The sequence below is a fragment of the Neurospora hispaniola genome (assembly GCF_033458365.1).
Source record: "Neurospora hispaniola strain FGSC 10403 chromosome Unknown B0T23scaffold_4, whole genome shotgun sequence".
Classification (NCBI taxonomy): domain Eukaryota; kingdom Fungi; phylum Ascomycota; class Sordariomycetes; order Sordariales; family Sordariaceae; genus Neurospora; species Neurospora hispaniola.
In genome coordinates this window covers 2,527,341-2,545,157 of record NW_026944409.1, presented here as the reverse complement: position 1 = coordinate 2,545,157, position 17,817 = coordinate 2,527,341, and the positions used below count along the sequence as shown (strand labels likewise).

The 17,817-nt window shown below is 50.9% G+C and overlaps 5 protein-coding genes and 1 pseudogene across 6 annotated transcripts; 4 read left to right on the top strand and 2 right to left on the bottom strand.

Moving 5' to 3' along the window:
• Positions 1-1,296: 1,296 nt before the first annotated feature.
• On the bottom strand, positions 1,297-2,027 carry B0T23DRAFT_146102 (uncharacterized protein). Its single transcript, XM_062832445.1, has one exon. The coding sequence runs from the start codon at positions 1,890-1,892 to the stop codon at positions 1,470-1,472; it is 423 nt and encodes a 140-aa protein (XP_062693065.1). The 5' UTR covers positions 1,893-2,027; the 3' UTR covers positions 1,297-1,469.
• An 863-nt stretch (positions 2,028-2,890) lies between these two features.
• Positions 2,891-3,928, bottom strand: B0T23DRAFT_146097 (uncharacterized protein). The gene is made up of 3 exons (XM_062832444.1): positions 3,771-3,928; positions 3,499-3,567; positions 2,891-3,434 (listed from the first exon to the last, which is right to left on the bottom strand). Exons 1-3 carry the CDS (start codon positions 3,813-3,815, stop codon positions 3,075-3,077), a joined length of 474 nt encoding a protein of 157 aa, XP_062693064.1. The 5' UTR covers positions 3,816-3,928; the 3' UTR covers positions 2,891-3,074.
• Positions 3,929-11,104: 7,176 nt separating this feature from the next.
• On the top strand, positions 11,105-11,843 carry B0T23DRAFT_442253 (uncharacterized protein; the record flags this gene model as incomplete). Its single annotated transcript, XM_062840813.1, has 2 exons — positions 11,105-11,125; positions 11,199-11,843. 2 exons carry the CDS (start codon positions 11,105-11,107, stop codon positions 11,841-11,843), a joined length of 666 nt encoding a protein of 221 aa, XP_062693063.1.
• Positions 11,844-12,884: 1,041 nt separating this feature from the next.
• Positions 12,885-13,382, top strand: B0T23DRAFT_442250 (uncharacterized protein; the record flags this gene model as incomplete). The annotated part of the gene is made up of 4 exons (XM_062840812.1): positions 12,885-12,947; positions 13,008-13,043; positions 13,176-13,286; positions 13,317-13,382. 4 exons carry the CDS (start codon positions 12,885-12,887, stop codon positions 13,380-13,382), a joined length of 276 nt encoding a protein of 91 aa, XP_062693062.1.
• Positions 13,383-14,444: 1,062 nt separating this feature from the next.
• On the top strand, positions 14,445-14,546 carry B0T23DRAFT_t204 (annotated as a pseudogene). Its single transcript has one exon. The product of its transcript is annotated as a tRNA-OTHER (tRNA).
• Positions 14,547-17,030: 2,484 nt separating this feature from the next.
• B0T23DRAFT_453656 (uncharacterized protein) lies at positions 17,031-17,572 on the top strand (the record flags this gene model as incomplete). Its single annotated transcript, XM_062841184.1, has 2 exons — positions 17,031-17,217; positions 17,274-17,572. The coding sequence occupies 2 exons, from the start codon at positions 17,031-17,033 to the stop codon at positions 17,570-17,572; spliced, it is 486 nt and encodes a 161-aa protein (XP_062693061.1).
• Between the last annotated feature and the right edge of the window lie 245 nt (positions 17,573-17,817).

Sequence of the window (17,817 nt, the reverse complement as noted above, 5' to 3'; positions counted from 1 at the left end):
GGGGAAGCATAAAGCGGACGCCGTGGTACAAGCCGGAGGTCGGGAGCCTCATTTATTTACAGTCAATCAATATTCTTCATTGTTCTCAGCCTTCAAATTGTATGCCACACAGGTAGTTCACCCGCGATGGTAGCAACCACGCAGCCGTCATCAAGCAGAGCAGTTTCGCCACCAGAACACTCTTTTTTTTTTTTTTTTTTTTTTTTTTTTTTTGTGGCTTGGCTCGATTTCTTTATGTCTAGAAGTATCCTGCACTACCGCAGTTCGTCTTCCCATGAATGCATGTATGGCTGTCAGCTTGTGGTCTAGGACAATGTGTGATCCATAATCATTTCCTTTGCAATTGTCATTAACATTCCCATTGGCATTCTTAGGTATTCCGCGCGTTGGCTCCGATGTGTAGCTGGTTCTGACATTCCCGAAACCTGTACTGTGACTTTCTCCAATATTACAAAACAACCCATCTTCAGTTGCCAGCCATATCACCACAATCCGTTCGATCGTGGCCGCCTCTCAAACCCTGAGCAGCTTTTAGACTTCAGTCTAGTTCTCTGGGATTGAAGGATGTTAGCACAAGTGCGTCTGATACCACAGGCAGCAAAAGTGTCTCGAAAGTTCAAGTGGTTCAGATTGGTGGATGTGATTTTTGTTACATTGTTACATGTCTACATTGGATGTTCAGAGATTTCAATCATCATACTATAAGAATTCCACGAAACCGAAAGAAAACCAGCCACTGTACCTGGTTATTAGCCATGCTCAAAGGACAGAGTTCCTCAGAAGCAATCGTGGCACTGGCCCTCAACCCGACCCGCTTTCCATGCCGAACATTTTAGAATGACCTCAGATCACCGGTAATCTCGTCTCGAGTACGCAAGAGAACACAAGTGTTGCAACCTGCATCGTACGTCAGAGACAAGGAGGCTTCATCACAGGTCGCATCACCCTTCTTCGTCCTGTTACTTCCCCCGAAAGATCACAACCCCCAGTGTTCCTCAGGTGGCAGCACCGAAGGAAAAGCGCAACCAACCCTGGTGCTGCACCTGAATAATCTCATCCCACGCACAATCTCAGGTCGACGACGCAAGTGGTCTTTCATCATTGATTGTGTTATCCGTCCCCTCATAGAACCACCCTCAGACCATTAGGCTGTACTGCTTGCTTCACCGAGGTACCGCGTAACCGCCTCAGTTCATATACGTTGTCTTGGTCAATCCCTCGTCGATCGTCTTAGTGAACTCATCATCGGCGGCCCCCCGTCGTTATGAATCAAAGGAAGGAAAGGAGGTGAGCGCGAACAAAAGAAAACGTGAAGTGTTACGGCCACGGAGGATCGTAACACGGGGACATGAAGCAAGCAGTTCTGTGTGCCGGGGACGTGTACATGGAAGGGAGTGTTTCCCAGGCGCACCGAGGCACTGGTTCCAATTCCTACCCTATTCATGCGGCGACAAAGCGATCCGCCATGTTCACGTCACCCGGCGGTGCTTTGGAAATGCAAACGCAAAAGCCAGGCTGGGATCATCGTCAGGACACGGCAGCCCAACTATCCATCCTAGCTTCTTCCATGTTGAATGGGAAAACAAACTGTGAGCAATGTTAGCGTTTTTTAGGTAGGTAGGTATGAGGTAAAGGGAGCGAGAGCTTACCAAACAAGCAAAAGAGAAGACAGCAAGGAAAAGCAAGAGAAGACAACAAGAAAACGAAGAAAAAGACAACAAGAAAACGAAGAAAAAAGACAACAAGAAAACGAAGAAAAAAGACAGGCAGAGAAAGAAACAAACGACAGCAAGGAAGAGACAGAAAAGACAACAAGAAAAAGAAAGAAAAGACAGAAAAAACAAAGGAGATGAAGAACACATGTACGAAGACCCCCAGTTGCGGACTGACATCCCCCAGTTAGTAGGTACGAAATGGAAATTGGTATCCCCCAATTGCGAACATCCCCCAGCAGGTCACCGCGGAGAGGTGTCCAGGACGAACCCAGACAACCCCCCCGCAGCTTGGTTATGTTTGTCCACTTGGACGACAAAGTCAAACCGCCCGTCAGCTAGACCACTTGGTTTACCAGCCGCTTGGCTAGTGGTGCACTTGACACCAAGCATCATTCAGGAACCCGTCAGCCAGACCACTCGGTTTACCACCACTTGGCAGTGGTGCACTTGTCACCAAGCATCATCCGGTAACTGAACCCTCGGCCAGAGGCACTTGCCTCTGCTGAGATGACACTTGTCAGAGCTCAGTGGCGCACTCGCTAACCAAACTTCACTGGGGAAAACACGAGGAAAACACCATAACCCCTCCGCCAGACCACTCGGTTTACCGGCCTAGCCGGTGGTGCACTTGACACCAGACATCATCGGGGAAAAAAAAAAAAAAGGACACAAGAAAAGATCGTAACCCGTCAACTAGACCACTCGGTTTACCGGCCTAGCCGGTGGTGCACTTGTCACCAAGTATCATTCGGAACAAAGGCCCTCGGCCACAGGCACTACCTGTGCCATCACTTGATGGTGGCGCACTGGCAACCAAACTTCATCGGGCAGAAAAGAGAATGTTGAAGATGAAACATCGGGTGAAGAGACAGAAATGAAGGAGGCACAACAGGAAGAAGAGACATGAAATGAAGAGGAAACATGAGATAAGTATGAGCCGCGACCATGAGACCAAACAAGAAGGAGACAAGATACGAAAACTGACAAACATAAACTTGAAGGGACAAAGACAAAAAGAGACGAACACACACACCTAGAATCCCCTAGTTCCGACCACGGGGAGATGCCCAGGAACACAAGTGAACCCAGACAGCCTCCCCGCAGTGAACGATGTCCACCACCTTCCAAACTTTCCCGTCAGAATGACAATTTTATCCTTCAGGTTTCAGGTCATGTAAAATGAAGACGCTGTGTTTTCATCACTCGGGAAGATCAAGAAAGAAGATCTGCCAACCCCACAAACGCAGCCGTTGACGACCGCGGAGAGGTGCCCAGGAAAACACAAGTGTGAACCCGGACAACCTCCCCGCAGCCCCTTGATGTTCAAGAGCCACCAAGAACACCGAGGAACCGCCCCCCTCAGTCATGTCCCGTCCAGATTGACAATGACAAGAGGAGGACCCCCAGAAGCCCACTGCCCACTGCCCGCTGTATATGTCTGTTGTGTCGACCGGACTGGACTGCCAGCGCCACCTGGCGCCGGTGATGTGTCTTGAAAACCCGCCCAAGGAGCAAGCTCCCCTGTACCCCCCAGCAGGTTGCCAAGCTGCTGAAGGCCCGCCCACAGAATGTGTTTTCAAGATGTTGTGTGTTGGTGATGTCGAGTGTTGATGTGTTAGTGTTAGATGATGCCCACCCAGGAGGTCGCCAAGCTCCCCCCCCAAGTGCCGAAGCACAAGGAGTCCCGCCGCGCATCATGAGAATGTGTTGTGAGAAGTCCTGATTGATGTTGATGGTTAGCTGACTGGAAGCTCATCGATCAAGATGACTGAAATGAACTTACCATGTGTGAGCGAGGATGATGAAGAATGAAAGATGAGAAGATGAAGCAGACGATGTTGATGATGGATGACTGAAGACAGCAAGGTTAGCGACGGTCGCGACGATGGATCGAAGACGATGAATGGGTGATGTTGATGTGAGCCTCAGATATATGTGCTAGGTTGTGTTTTGTTCGTCACGGGCGCGATGGCCTTGGAACAACATGACAGGGACTTTTATATCATCATTGGCAACATGGTGATGCGCAAGTGAAGCAAAGGAAGGATGACTTACCAGTGTTGACGATGAAGGAAGATGGAGAAGGAGGAAGACGATCATGACAAAGGAAAAAGGTGATGAAGAAGGAGGAAGATGATGATGGAGGCAGATGATGATGGAGGAAGATGATGATGGAGGAAGATGATGATGAAGGTGAGGTGTGATGGAAGAAGAAAAAGGAGAAAATATTGTGCGTGTGTGTGAAGGAAAAAGAAGAAAACGCGACAAGTGCGGGGTGAAGAAGATGGAGAGTACAAGAAGAAGAAGATGGAGATTACAAGAAGAAGATGAAGATGAAGAATGGAAGACAAGATAGGAGGAGAGAAGAAGAAGGAGGGGAATGGAAGGTGAGAAATGGAAGTAGAGAAGAAGAGGAAGTGGAGGTTTGTGCGAGGAAGAGTTCAGGGAAGAGAGGAGGAGGAGGAAGTCCGTCAGAGGGAGGGCTTAAATAGAGGACGAGGCTGGCCACAGCTCCTCGTCTGAACTTCTATTGGTCGAGAGCAGGCTATTGTTGAAGGTTGAGCGACAGGAAAACGGGGTGGAGCAGCCAGGAGTGACTGTCAAGGGCCGTTTGAACCTGACGAAGACGTAGTTGACGGCCCGGAGGCGGGAGAGCGCAGGTGAATGTGGCAGGTTGACGAGTTCAGATGACCCCCGAGGGCGTGCCCGGGCCAGCCAGGGCCAGCCAGGGCGGCAGGGAAGGGCAGGATGGGAAAGGTGAGGGAGCTGTGATGGCCGGGTGGCTTCAGTAGACGAGGTGCGCCGTTGCCCAGGATGACGGCGACGGCATCGTCTTGATGCTTAGATAGGTATACTCTAGTTAATTGTAGTCAGATGTTGAATACATCAACTTCCTGTGCCTTGCGCTCGTCGACGCCGACGTCGTGGTGAACTGCGAAGCTTTGATAGCCTCGCCACCTCCGAAGAGGTCACTGAATGGCTCTATCTAGGTTCATCACGGGCACCCGCAAAGGTCCAAACCATGCCAATACTTCGTAGATCACTATAGCGACTGATTCACTGCTTCAAGCATGTAGTGACCTTTGGCGGGGAGTTTTTATCACCATAAACCGAGACTAGAGGCCACCGCGACACGCAAGTTCTACGATACAATCTTGCGCGGGGCGCGACAGACATTGCATGGACACATCGAGGAAGAAGACCCGGAGCACGGCAACACGATCATCTTTCGAGCCCAGAGATACAACGGATTCTAAGTCGAAGATAGACCTCAAGCAGGTACTAGAAGTTGGAACACTCTAGATCATGAGCGACACTCACTTCCATTTTACGCACAACAGCATCACAAACACCGAAATCCGCAGTAGTACGAGACTCGTTTGATCATCAGCGGTCACTTGGGTGATAGTACATTACAATCATGACCAAAGGAGCTAATCTAAAGACTCGCGCTGTAAACATGAACAACACTCTTCAACGGCTTGCGACCGACGGCAGGTTGATCGCTGGCGCGTTCAGACCCCGCCATTCACGCCAGCAGCGATGGCGAACACTTGGTTCTCTTCCTTACTCGCGCTCATTTGGAACTTAACCAACCGAGTCCAGTACATTGTAAGCTGACAGCTTCTATCACCTCTTTCTACCATCTCCAGAAGAACACCAGACTTCTGTCAACCAGCATTTGATTTCTTGTACGTGAACGTCGTTTACTAACGTGTTGGCTGTTCGTGACCTGTTTGAAGGACTTCCACCGGCGAATACACTCCAGCGAGTCGATACTTCGACCTCTAGCAAACGTCTCGTTCACTCTACTGAGAACTCGCCTTTAACAAAGGACCGCAAAGACTTGACACTCCAACCGCGAATTGCCACGACTTCTCATAAACTGAACAAAGCGTTACAAGTCCACGATATCCTACCTCTGATTTGAGCAATGACCAGCTCGACAATCCCCTCAACCGTGGCGGGCGAACCTCCAAGATCAAGCACAAAACACCCTGGACTCGCGACAAGGGCCGCCTGGTACAAGACACAACACCTCAAAAACAAGAAATTAGCATCACATATTCTGCGTTCCATACGAAAGAAACACGATCAGAACTCTCAGCTGGTGCTGGAGCCGATACAAAAGCAACGCAATCGAAGACCAGAGAAAGAGAAGTGTTTTGGACTGGACTGGGCTGGCACTCGACTGCAATGGAGTACGCGTGGAGACCTACCTCCAACCACATTCGATAAACAAGGTTATAAAGAAGATCTGTAACCAGTGGCGTAGAGTAAAGGTGTAGATAGTATATAAACTCACAAGGGGATATCAATGGAATCAAATCTAGAAGTGCAACCAAGGGAAATGTAGCCACTGAGAGAATATGGGATTTTGGTCTGGACATCGAGAAAGACACACAGCTTCCAGCCACCAGAAGACAGATTTGAGGACACTGGAAAGTTTCTAGAATGGAGTCATCCAACCCAAGGGATGTAGTGCCACGTTGGGGCTTCAGGGAAGGACGGAATATTTGATAGGTATCTTCACATACAACACCGATCAATGGTAAACTCTCTACTATACCCCAGTTAGCAGTATCTGTGAAAGTCTAATCGGTTATGTCTGTAAATAAGGTACCTCTATCGAAGAAGAGCTGACGGGAGGGTAACTTGCAAATAGGCTATGACAGGGCATGGCATTGTAGCCAACAGGTGCCTAGGTATGAAGGCACTCTTGTTCTGTCCAGCTTCCCACATCGAAGTGTTTCCCACTCATGATTGTGGCTGTTGGTTAGAGCTTTGCCCTTTGCCGACATATTCTGATGGTCATAACAACCTGGAAGGTTGACTAACGAGGAGACCGGTTTTGCGAGATAAGGGGACGAAGAAAGCTTTCACGTTCGAACTGTCATTATCGGTGCGGCATGGTGGTGGTAGTAGGTACCTCTAGGTATCAACCAGGAAATGAATGTGAATCAAGGAGAGTGTGGAAATCCGTTTGTTACAGTTTGTACAATCGAGACCAGAATCACTCGATTCTCTAGTGCCGGCTGTCTAGCTCTTCAATCTCTGGCACTACTGGTACCGATGCCAGAAACACTAATTCAACACATGACGCACGACATGCTAGTCGATGATTTTGTCGTCCAGAAACACTCGTCTCCCGACCCCTGATACCCTCGCCTCCAACCTCCGTCTCCATGCCCAAAGTGAATACTTAGATCTCCCAAAACCGTGCCCTCATCCTTCCTTCCTTTGTTGTATTCTCGAACCCACGTCAAGAGTGAACCAGAAACATGCCCCTGGCACTGTAAACAAAACGTTTGCCAAGACAGATTGCTCACCAATTTGCTTTGATCTGTGATTGTCGATGCAGGGGGTTGGCCAATGGCCTGAAGCCCACTGGAGCTTCCGGCGCCACCAGAATTAGGGGTCCAGTCTGAGGTTGTGTCGGCGCTTGCCAAGAATGGAACAGGGGTGGTTTGTTGACATCGTTCAGGGGTCGACCACTGGAAGATGGAGGACGACGGCGGCATGATTCTGCCAGTAATGCCTTCCAAAGAAGGTAACATGGACGTGCCGAAAAGGACCAGGCCGCTCTTAAAAAGGCATATTCGACTCTCGATGGATGTGTCGCTGTTGAGCAGCAACGGCGGTCGATGGTCGGTGACTCGATGGTGTGGTTCCTTTGTTGATGCAGGTACGGCAGGCCGAGCCACGATACCCTTGTTCACAAACCCAAATCCAACGACAGGGTACATGTCATCAATGACAGAATGCCTTGAACGATGTAAAGACAGCCCCAGTATAGGTATGGTACAAAGAGTAAAAATCGATCGAGTTATGGAACGATTTCCAGAGACTTTGTTGAAGGCACCTCTAGGTATCTAAGGTAGAGGTAGTATGATGATACCAGCGTCGTCAAAGGGCAAAGGTTGAGCAAGGAATATCGAGGAGAAAGGGACAGGAAGCATTCTGCGCAGTGACATGCTTTGTTTTGATGCAAGGAGCACGGTATGTGATCGGCATTGCGGCATGAACGATGCTTTGGTGGTGGTCGTGCTGTCTGCTTTGGGGTACTGTTTGGAAACAATGGAAGGGATCAGTGCTCGGCCACTCCTGGCCGGATAAACTGCGCAAAAGGGCTAATGCTTACCTACCTTCTCGCCGGTCGTGACGTCAACAATCTTATCGCCGTCAACAGCGACCTCTCTGTTTCTGATGCGGCGCATAAGACCAAGACTCGGAGAAACTCGACTGAAGTGCACTGAATCGAGTCGCAAGGTCGAGATGGGACGTCAAAGGTCCAGAAAAGGGCTGCCTGTATTGTTGTGGGGAGCGCGGCATTCAGGTTCACAGCAGCACATATGGGCTGGTCATTGCAGAATTGCTCGACAGTTGGGTCGGGGACATGCAGCACCGTTCGAGAAGCATACAGGCATTCTGCATTGATGAACCGATTGCAAGCTTGTTAAAGAATTGCATCTCTGCTTTTGCTACACTCCGCGTGCTGCGCTTTCCCCCCCTTTTCCTGCTCAGTCGTTTCCCTCGCTATCGAGAGGACTTCCAATCCTCGATCTCCAGATCAAATGGGTCCGGAATGACTATGATGTGACAAGTTCGCCCTTTCCCTTTCTTGCTTTAAATCCATTTACGGCAAGGTTTTCAGTATCGGTTATCAAACAAAATCGCCCAACGAAGAGAATGCCCTTGTTGTCGGTAGGTGATTTTAAGTTCGGAGAGGTGGTTGTGGGGCACTGTTCTACTGTTGATCTGTTTTGTGGTCACGGCTTGTGCTTGTCGATGACCCTTCGCGGAAAGAGAGCTTCGAAGGCCGCTTCCGGTGATGCTTGAGGAGGGACCGAGACCTGTGATCGGGCGGATGGAGTGCGGCGGCCGGTTTGTTCGACGGGAAGAGACGCGCGCTCTTTTGGAGGAGCGAGATCGTTTACCAACGATGATGATTTCAACCGCTGAACTACCAGACTCCCGTTAGGTGGACCACTTGAGACATGTTACCCCCACGGGATGCAAACCTACCTACCTAGGTGAAGACCCTTTTGTTGTGGATTCACAGCAGGTCAAGCTTGTCGCGGGCTACAATGAGCTTCTCGCCTGCATAGCGCTCACGCATGTTGTCGAGACAGTAGCCGCCACGAGTGGAGAGAACAAGTTCGAGTTTGATTGGTTATGTTCCCCGAAGTCCTTGTCGCAGAAGACGACTGGATTGTTATGCTCGTCAATAAGTCGTACCGAGTACTGCTTCGCGAGCTGGCATTGCTGGTCTGTGTGAACGGCGAGAGGTCAGGTGCGGCATGGAGTCTCTGGAGTTGGAGTCGGATCCGAGTCCAGCCTGTACTACAACTTGAACGGAATCTGGAGCAGGAGCCGGAGCCGAGGCTGATTATGCTGAAGCCGGTCTTAGAACGAGTGGGCGTATCAAAGGATGATCGGAATCATCGGTATCTCAAGTTCAGCAACCAAGAAGAGAGGACTGGAGATCACGGTGAAGGCGCTGGTGCTGAGTGTGGGCAAGTCTGTTTCTGAGGGCGAGCAGGGAAACTTCGAGGACGAGCAGGGGAACTTCAAGGACAAAACCAGATTGGGTGGGTAGAGGGGTAGCCTTCAGTTGTCCCTCCTTACCTGTCGCTGATGGGGAGCTACTGGAGGTATGCCAGTGAAGCTTCAACGGTGCGGCACCTTGGAGAACTGGCTTTCAGGTTGCTATTACTGTGGAGCTTACACGGCGTTGCCTGGAGGAACTAGGACAAACGACAGAACCAGACAGTTACCTTGGCATCGCTCCGAGCTGGCAAGTGGAAGTCAAGTGGAAGACAGGAAAGCTGAGGAATTCACGGTCTGGATCCTTGACTCCACCGCGTATATCTGAAGTTCCTTCCCACGCCATCAATATTTGCGTCAAGGACCGTGCACCATGACGAGGTACAGCCGTCTCCTGTGTCAGATTCTTGCCGATACTTTCACACTACGAGGTTGACCGGCGGTGGGAGCACATCTTGGCCACCAGCAGGTTGAGCTTGAAGGTTGAAAACAAGTTGCGTTTTGTGAAGCTGTGTAAACCTAGAGGTAGGTAACCAGGCAGAGGAAAGCCTTGGCACAGAGGTGTGTACCTCATTTCCCTCTGTCTCTCAAAAATCAAGAGTTGCTACTGTGCTCTTTCGCACGTCAAAAGCTGCTGGACATGGATACCACTCACAACACCATGCTACTGTAGAGGTAGGTGAATAAGATAACAATGCCTGGGGCAGAAGAGATACCTCTTGGTGGAAGAACCACATTCTCCGAATCGAACAATGGTCCCAAGTTCATTTTGGTCCTATGTATCTTGCAGAGGGGCCCCCTCGTTTGCTGCCAGGACTGGAATTTCCATCACAAACATGCCTTTCCTATTGTACTATGTACCACTTAAGTTGGGTGTTAATCACAAAATAAGACGGCAGTCCCAGGCTGACAGTGTTGAAATCATGATAGGAAACCTTGTGCTGGAAACACCTTTGAGCACTTAATTTCGAGTCACAAGTGTTGGTGAAGTACCGGCCGGCCCAGACATACATCTACGTCATGAAAGGTTGATTCAACTGATCACCGACAGGTAGAGGTATTTTACAACAAATCTTCTTTCTCGTCTTCCATTGATTTCTTCGAGCTTTCTGTTTGTCTTCTTGTGGAACATATCTCGTGGACATCGCAATAATCCTTACAGTTTGATGAAGCTTGGGATAGAGATGACGGCTGATTTGGTCGGATAATACAACTGGATGTGTCACGTCCTGGGCTCATGTACCAACCTCATATCATCCGGTCTCCCTTATTCCTCCCTGAGCTGGATGATAATGCTTTGAAGGACTCGAACAGAATTTTGCAAACACGGATGGTACCTGCCGCCCAGAGAGTGAATGCCAGGCTCCCAGTCTTGCGTGCCCGTTCCCGAGAAAGTACCCGAGTACCTCAAGCTGCCAGCTGCCTGGCAATACCTGAGCAAGTTGGCTCCTTCCGTTTTTCTCTTAAGATTGAAGAACTGCACTCGAGTTGCTCATCTCGTCTCTGCCTGATAACGAAGACAAGTGAAGTGAATGGCCCTACCCAACAAACGAGTTGAACAACTTGAGCCGCCCACAAATTTGGTTTCTATAAAAAGGCCCCCCCTCTTGTGTTCTCTCCCCGTTCTCATTTATTTCTCTTCCTTCGAAAAACAATCAAACACATCAACCACCATCACCAGTGCCTCTTTGGCACAACTGCAACCATCAAACCTTCGTCGGTAAGGCTTCTTCCTGCGCGTTTACTGTGACGCTTCACATATCTAACACAGTTACTGTTCATGATCAGAGGTCTTCATTACCAAGTTGTCCTTGGTTGCGCCATCATCCAGCGCCGCCAAAATGAACCAAACTGGAATGGAGGTAAGGGATCAAAATCCATTTCTGAACCTTGAGGGAAGTCAAGAATCTGTGCTGACATGGAACCTTCCATCAGCGCCGTATCTACAGCCATCGCGAGATGGTGGCCGCCGCCGGCCTGGTCCTCCTCAGACAAGGAGGCCACGACGAGCCAACACCGCCGGCTGGCCCCGGCCCCAACCTGCCCGCTAGAGCAGCGCCTGCTACCGCTGCAGCGGTGCGCCGCCCTGCCCCTGGCGAGGGAAGCCTCCCTGCGAGGCCACGCACACCAGAGGGTGGATGGCGTTCGGCCACCCCCGCCAACAACACCTCGGCGAGGAGAAGAAGAAGTGGCGGCAACCACCGCCAGCAGACTGGCCGCCACCACCACCACCACCCACACCATCAGCAGCAGCAGCAGCAGCAGCAGCAGCAGCAGCAACAGAACCGTCCTGGTTCGGGCTCGGTGGTGCCCTACCAGCATACCACCACCACCACAACCACTACCACTGCGGTTCCTACCCCTCCCCCCTTCTCTAACCGCCCTCCTCCCCATATCCCTCCCATGGGATATTATGGCTATCAACAGCCGGCGTGGCAGCAGCCACAGCAACTGCAACCTCCCCGCCCTGGCCCTCGCGGGACCTCGGGTCGAGAGCCCCTTGACGAGGAGAATATCGTCCCGCCGCCGCCGTGGCGCGCTGGTAACAGCCGTCGCTCTAGCAACAGCCGTCGCTGGTGAGCGGTGGGCGGTGGTGGCCGTGGCGGTCCCATGCTCCGGGGTGACGACGACAACGACGAAGGCGGCCCACCAGTGCTATCGTTGCTGGTACGATTGTGTTCTTGGGTTTGGGTTTCCAGTCGGGCCGGTGGGAGAGGGAGAGCCGGCGGACGTGGAGGAGCCAATCTTGCATGCATTGGAGGTAGCTTCAAGATCAAGGAGTCCCAACATAATGCCTACAGGTATTCTTCGCTTCGTCTTTTGTGTTATTCTTGTGCATTAGTATATTTCGGCGTTGAACGCCTTCAGCCAACTACGACAGCTGATCAATATCGCTGATCGACATCTTAATTCTTCAACCTCACACTTCTCACCTTGATATTCCATTGTCTGGTCCAGTGAATGACATTCGCCCACAAGTGATTTCTTCGAAATATTGCCAGCTACAATACATACGGTGTTTCTTTGCTTCGGTAGAATCCTCTACATCCTTTTGTCTCCAACGTGAGAAGTGCTCCCAACACCTGATCGTTGTCTCGTTGTCTCGCGAGAATTAAGGTTGGCTCGACTCTGATCATGGGACACAAAACTGCCCACTAGTGGGTCAATACACGGACGAGACACTCGCTCATATTTTCAACAACCGAACCGGCAGAAACAACCCAAGAGCTCATACATACAGAATCGAGGTTTAGATGTTGGTTAAGGGCGGTTTGAAGGGTATCAAATTGCAGGAAGTGAGAAATTGTTGTTGATTGAAGCAACGAAATGTTCGTTTGGTCGTGGCGCGCTTCACCGAACCTTTGTCCACAAACAGCAATAGGCGTGATGTACCCGTAGTCGACTTTTTAATTTTTTTTTTATTGTTAAGTTGATGCTACCTCCATGTCACAAACAATCTGACAAAATCCCCATAAATGTCCCCTCCTGCCTCCGTTCACGTCCGGTGGTGTCAATCTAGAGTTATCCCCAAACCTCCTCCTACCGTGAATCACCGTAGCAGATAGTGGAAGCTGCACCTGGAGCTGTTTTCTTCACTGTCGGACGGCGTCTAATGACAAGATGGGTCGAGAAATTGAGCCATTCCTGAAGTTTTACTCACAGGAATTGATGCGTGGAATCAGCGTAGCGCGTAGTTCAATTGATTCAGCTATCTTGATGATGATGATGATCCTAGAGAGATAGGTTGAGATCTCTGCTAACCCAGTTGACGGGCTTTTCGTTGTAGCCTGTGCCAGAGTGGCACTGGGTAGCACCTTTCACTACGGGAAATCTCGCATCAGGAATAAGCGGCACCTTCGGTGCGGTAATTTTTTTTTTTTTTTTGTTTTTTTTTGCCAGTCGTTGTGTGAGGTGCTCTTCCAAAACTGCCCATCGCTACTAGGACCGGCATTCGTGAGGCTGTTCGTGCTGGAGCACCCGTTTGAGCCATCTCTGGAGTCCCCCTTCTGGAAGCTGGCGGAAGTACTCCACAGGAATGGCGGCGCGGAAAAGACCACGACACGGAGATGTACTGTTCTCCTGGTTGTTGCTCCGCTGAGACATGATGGGAAATCATGATGCAAGGCCACGGTGGCCGGCTTGGACGTAGGTGTCTCTTTGACAGTACGCGGGAGGTCTTGACATTGCTGCCCTGCATTTGTTAGCTTGTGTTAATGATGTCTGAAATGTAATGGGTTGTCTGGACACAGAAAAATGTAACTCACTCGAAGGACGCGCCACCTTGACTGCTGGCGCTGTCGGTGGACGACAACGATCTTCCAGTCGGCATGTGCAAACACACGATCATGGCCTTCACTCCTCACGAGGCTCAGAGGCCTGTGTTTTGCCGTGAGAAACTTCGAGGTATGGAATGCTGTGGTGTTGATGGCGGAAGGTTGTAACCAAAGAATAGGCACTGGAGCTGACTCGTTCTTGTTAGCCCATGCCAGGAGAGGAACGACGACTGAAGAGGAACAGCGGAAGTAGGTTCAACAAGTTCTGTTGTTCTACACCAAATGGTATTTACTACAGCTAGTATAATTTTGTGTGTCAAGGTGATCCAACGACGGGGGAATGGAGACGGATCACCAGGCCGTATGGATTTGCTGGAGAGCCTTCTTGTGGTCCTCGCGGGTGGGCATCTTGAGGATGATTGGACATGCAACCAGACACGCGGCGCTCCACGGTAGACCGTCATCCCGGGACCGATATAGACACCTCATGATTGTCTAGAGGGTAATCGAGAATGAAACTGAGATGTTGACGACAAACGCATTGTTGCTGGGTAAGGGCGTCAGCCGACTGGTGGTGCCTGGTAGAAAGATTCGTGAGTGTCTGGTGAGCCGCAAAATAAGGGCTTGAACACCTAGAGGTAGGCACCACCAGACCACTCACGTGAGATCCTTCCACTGCAACTGGCCGGAGTACTACTTTCCGTATCCGAGCGCCAGTCGTGGGCTTCAGGTTCAGGTCCCGTGCCATGCCGATACCGGGTCGAAACCCTTGGCTCCCGTCTTTGCCAGCTGTCCCGGCGTGGTGGGGGGGCTGCTCGTGAGGTTCTATGTGCTCTGTTCCCTCTGGGTAGCTCCTTCCCCGGCAGAAAGTATATGGGTTATGTCACTGTCTCTATTTCTCTGGAAAGCGCGGTTAGTTTAATGGCCAGAATATCGCTCCGTAAGACCGGCTTGAGAATGGCACTCCCGGCAAGAGCGAAGACACGGGTTCAATTCCCGGACCGTCGCCGCATTCTCTTTTTTAAGTCTTTCGCTCTTTATGTTAGCTGCGAGCTTCCTTTATGGTACCAAAAGAAGATCGAGTTTAGAATCAGAGACACTTTTGTGTTTCTTCTGCGCTAGTGAGAATGAATCTCTTTCTTTTTTTTTTTTTCTTTTTTTCGCGCTTATATTGTGGATGGATTGAGTACCTACATGTGTCTCGTCAAATAATAGGTATCATCATTTGACAATGTGGACCTTGCCTCTATCCGGGATCACAACTTTCCTTTCGTTCCCATTTCTTCTACTTCTGTTAATATCATGGACCCATACCTGTTTGATACCAGAAGACCTCTAAGTCCTAGAGGTATGTACGGACGAATACGAAAATAGGAGAAGGGAGATATATGGAAGGGAAGGTGTAGTCGCCAAAAGAGGTAATGAGCGTAGGCTGTCATGGGTAGGGGAAGTTATGTACTTTGAATTGGTGAGTCGAAGAAGACCTCTCCAGGATGGGAGACTCCCTGTCTGACTTGTTACCTAGGGGCATTCATCTCTCCATGCCAGAGGTATGGACGGGCACAACCACCAACAACACCAACACAACCAATCCTACCTAGATGGAGGTACCAATACAGCCGATTCAAATATGTTCATTCAACGTTATCTAAGTGACGATGGCAACCGCTTTCGTTACGGTCCTATGGTAGAAGTACGCCCATAGTTTTGTCTGCACATGGCTATCAGTCTTCCTATCCAACTGGGCCTTCACTTCTCCTGAGGGCTGGACGGGCCTTTTTTGGCCACTGTAAGTCTACTTTCTATTCCCATTTATTGTTACTCCTTCTTTCTCCCGTCTTCTCCTATCTGCAACAGCTCATCTTGTCCTCTCAATCCTCTTTATTCTTTGCCAACCGGAAACAGACGCTACCTATCCCCGTTCCCATGCTTCACGGTTAGCCCCAAGAACAACCCGATCTTAGCTGGTACCGAAACGACTAAAAACGGAATAGCGAAATACCTAAAGTCGGATGCTCTGTTTTGGTTCGGAGTAACTAGAGGTACCCTCCCGCTGCCGGATATCACAACTTGAACCACGTATACGCCTCCATCCCTGATACCCCAGCACAACCAGAAGATGGCCAATTCGACTTCGTCACCCGAAATACCAGACCTTTCAATTACATGTTTCGTGCCTCTATAGTGCCCAGTCTTTGTATTCCAGCGCTCATGTTGTACTACTGTCTTGTTTCTTTTTCCCGTTGTTCTTTGGCTGTGATCGTTCTCTTCCTTCTTCCTCCTTCCTTCTTCCTTCTTAAATAAAAGGCAGGACATCGAGAAATTCCGAACATATAATAGGTTATCACGATCGCCGTCCATGAGGATACCCATTGCTGATAAATGGGTATAGTTGAAGGGCTGGATGTAGCTGCTTCGGTTGGAACGGCCTTCTGATCCATGATACCGAGATGTTCGAGCATTTTTTTCCCAAAGGTAGGTACAGCGATCTCAGTGATCAGAAGGCCCGTGGTATGCGAGTACACGGCCAGGACCTTGTATGCCATTGGAACGTAGACTCGAAGTATACCGGTAAGGTGGAAGCCGCTTCCTTTTTGATATACCCCAGTGTTATGCAAGAAGAGGAGGAAAGTTAGCCGAGTATTTTTGCCCTGGCGCCCGAGTGAATCACTCGCATCTAGTGTCATCTTCTTACCCGTCACTTCCGTCTTGCCCAGTTGCAGGACGCAGAACGCAAACCCGTGCCGATCTAGAAGTATTTGAATAAGAGGAAGACTTTTACATGCCCAGTTTGACTTCTTACAAGAAATTGAACAGACAAGAGAGCCACCAGAAACAAGCGAAAAACACCTGATCCCTTGCAGAATCTCGCTTCGTGATGCGGTGGCTGCCCGCTCTCCGTTCTTGGAGGAGGAGAGCATGCCCGGTTTTTTATGTCCAGTCAGCGCAAACGAAAAACTTGGGAGATTTGCCTACTAGGTAGAGGTACCTTGCCCGCAATGTTTCGTCCGATCTACGTTGTCCCCTCCCCCTTTCTGCTCGCGTCTGGTTCAAACTTTTCCAGGGACTGAAATATCGCAAGTGTCTTGACGCGTCTCTTTCGAAACTACAACTAACCACCAACATCATACCCTCCAAACCTCGTTTCCCGCGGCTAAGCAAAGCCAACAAAGGTAAGAACGGGCTCTCTCGGGATATCTCTGGCTATAACAGTCATTTCTTTTGATATTCACCTTTGATCATGTTGACCACATGGAACTTCGATTTCCATGGATGTGCTGATCTTGACCATCACCTCACAATATTCTCACTCCTCCACCACAATATCCCATGATCATGTTTTCACAGACTTGTACTTTTACAAAGCTTGATCGATTGCCCCCAGACACTCGATAAAGAAAGACCGGAAGCGCTGACCTTTCTTATCCCAGCATTTACCATCATCACCAGCCTCTTCTCCTTCTCCGCCGGCCCCAACCTCCCGGCCATCACCATGGTCGCCGTTTTTGCCGCCGCCGCCAGAGAGTTCCTCCGGCTCACCCTTGGGGGAGCCACTCGTCTGGGGCGCCTGGCCGCTCAAATTTGGGGCATCATCGCCCAGAGGGTTCAGCCCCTCACCATCACCATCACCACCACCACGGCTAACGCCACCGCCGCCGTCGCTGCCGCTCCCGCTCCTGGTGCTCCCGCGGCCCCCTCCGCCAGGCGCCCAGCCTAGCAAGCTGTGCCCTGGGAGGTGGGTCTGCGCCTCGCCGTCCTCGCGCCCTGGTCTTTGCGGGTCCCAACGGTCCCAATTCTGGCCCCGGTCCTGGCCCCTCTTCTTTTCCCGGTTGGTCTGGCCGCTGCGCCTACCCCTCCCCCATCGCCTGCCTCGTCGCCTGCCTCGTCGCCTGCCTCGTCGCCGCCCGCCCTATCGCCGCCTGGCTCGCCTGGCTCGCCTGGTCGTCTTGCTCGCCGGGCTTCCCTCGCGCCCCTGCCAAGGCCAGGCCTCCGGCCGCCGCCCAACTCGCCGGTTCGGGATTCCCTGGGCCGTAACCCTCGCTTCGCCACCATTCCGGCGGAGTACTTCCGCCAGCTTCCAGAGGGTGGACGCTGAGCGTTGACTGGAAGCAGTGGGCACCACGCGGCGTCGTTGGTTGCCAGGAAGAGGGATGGAAGCGGAGGATCATCCCAGTGTTGCTGAGGATGAGGGTTGGGATATGGGTTTGGGGGAGGAAGAAGGGGATGGGGGGTGCATAGGGGCGTGAGGACAACAGGGTAGAGAGTTGGTACATGTAGGA

What these genes read in the sequence shown, in the direction of transcription:
- B0T23DRAFT_146102 (XM_062832445.1), bottom strand. Translation starts at nt 1,892, where the DNA reads ATGTCAGTCCGCAACTGGGGGTCTTCGTACATGTGTTCTTCATCTCCT.
- B0T23DRAFT_146097 (XM_062832444.1), bottom strand. Translation starts at nt 3,815, where the DNA reads ATGATCGTCTTCCTCCTTCTCCATCTTCCTTCATCGTCAACACTG. An exon ending in TTCCTTCATCGTCAACACTG is followed by an intron (nt 3,568 to 3,770) that starts GTAAGTCATCCT and finishes TGCTGTCTTCAG; the next exon opens with TCATCCATCATCAACATCGT. An exon ending in ATCATCCTCGCTCACACATG is followed by an intron (nt 3,435 to 3,498) that starts GTAAGTTCATTT and finishes AACATCAATCAG; the next exon opens with GACTTCTCACAACACATTCT.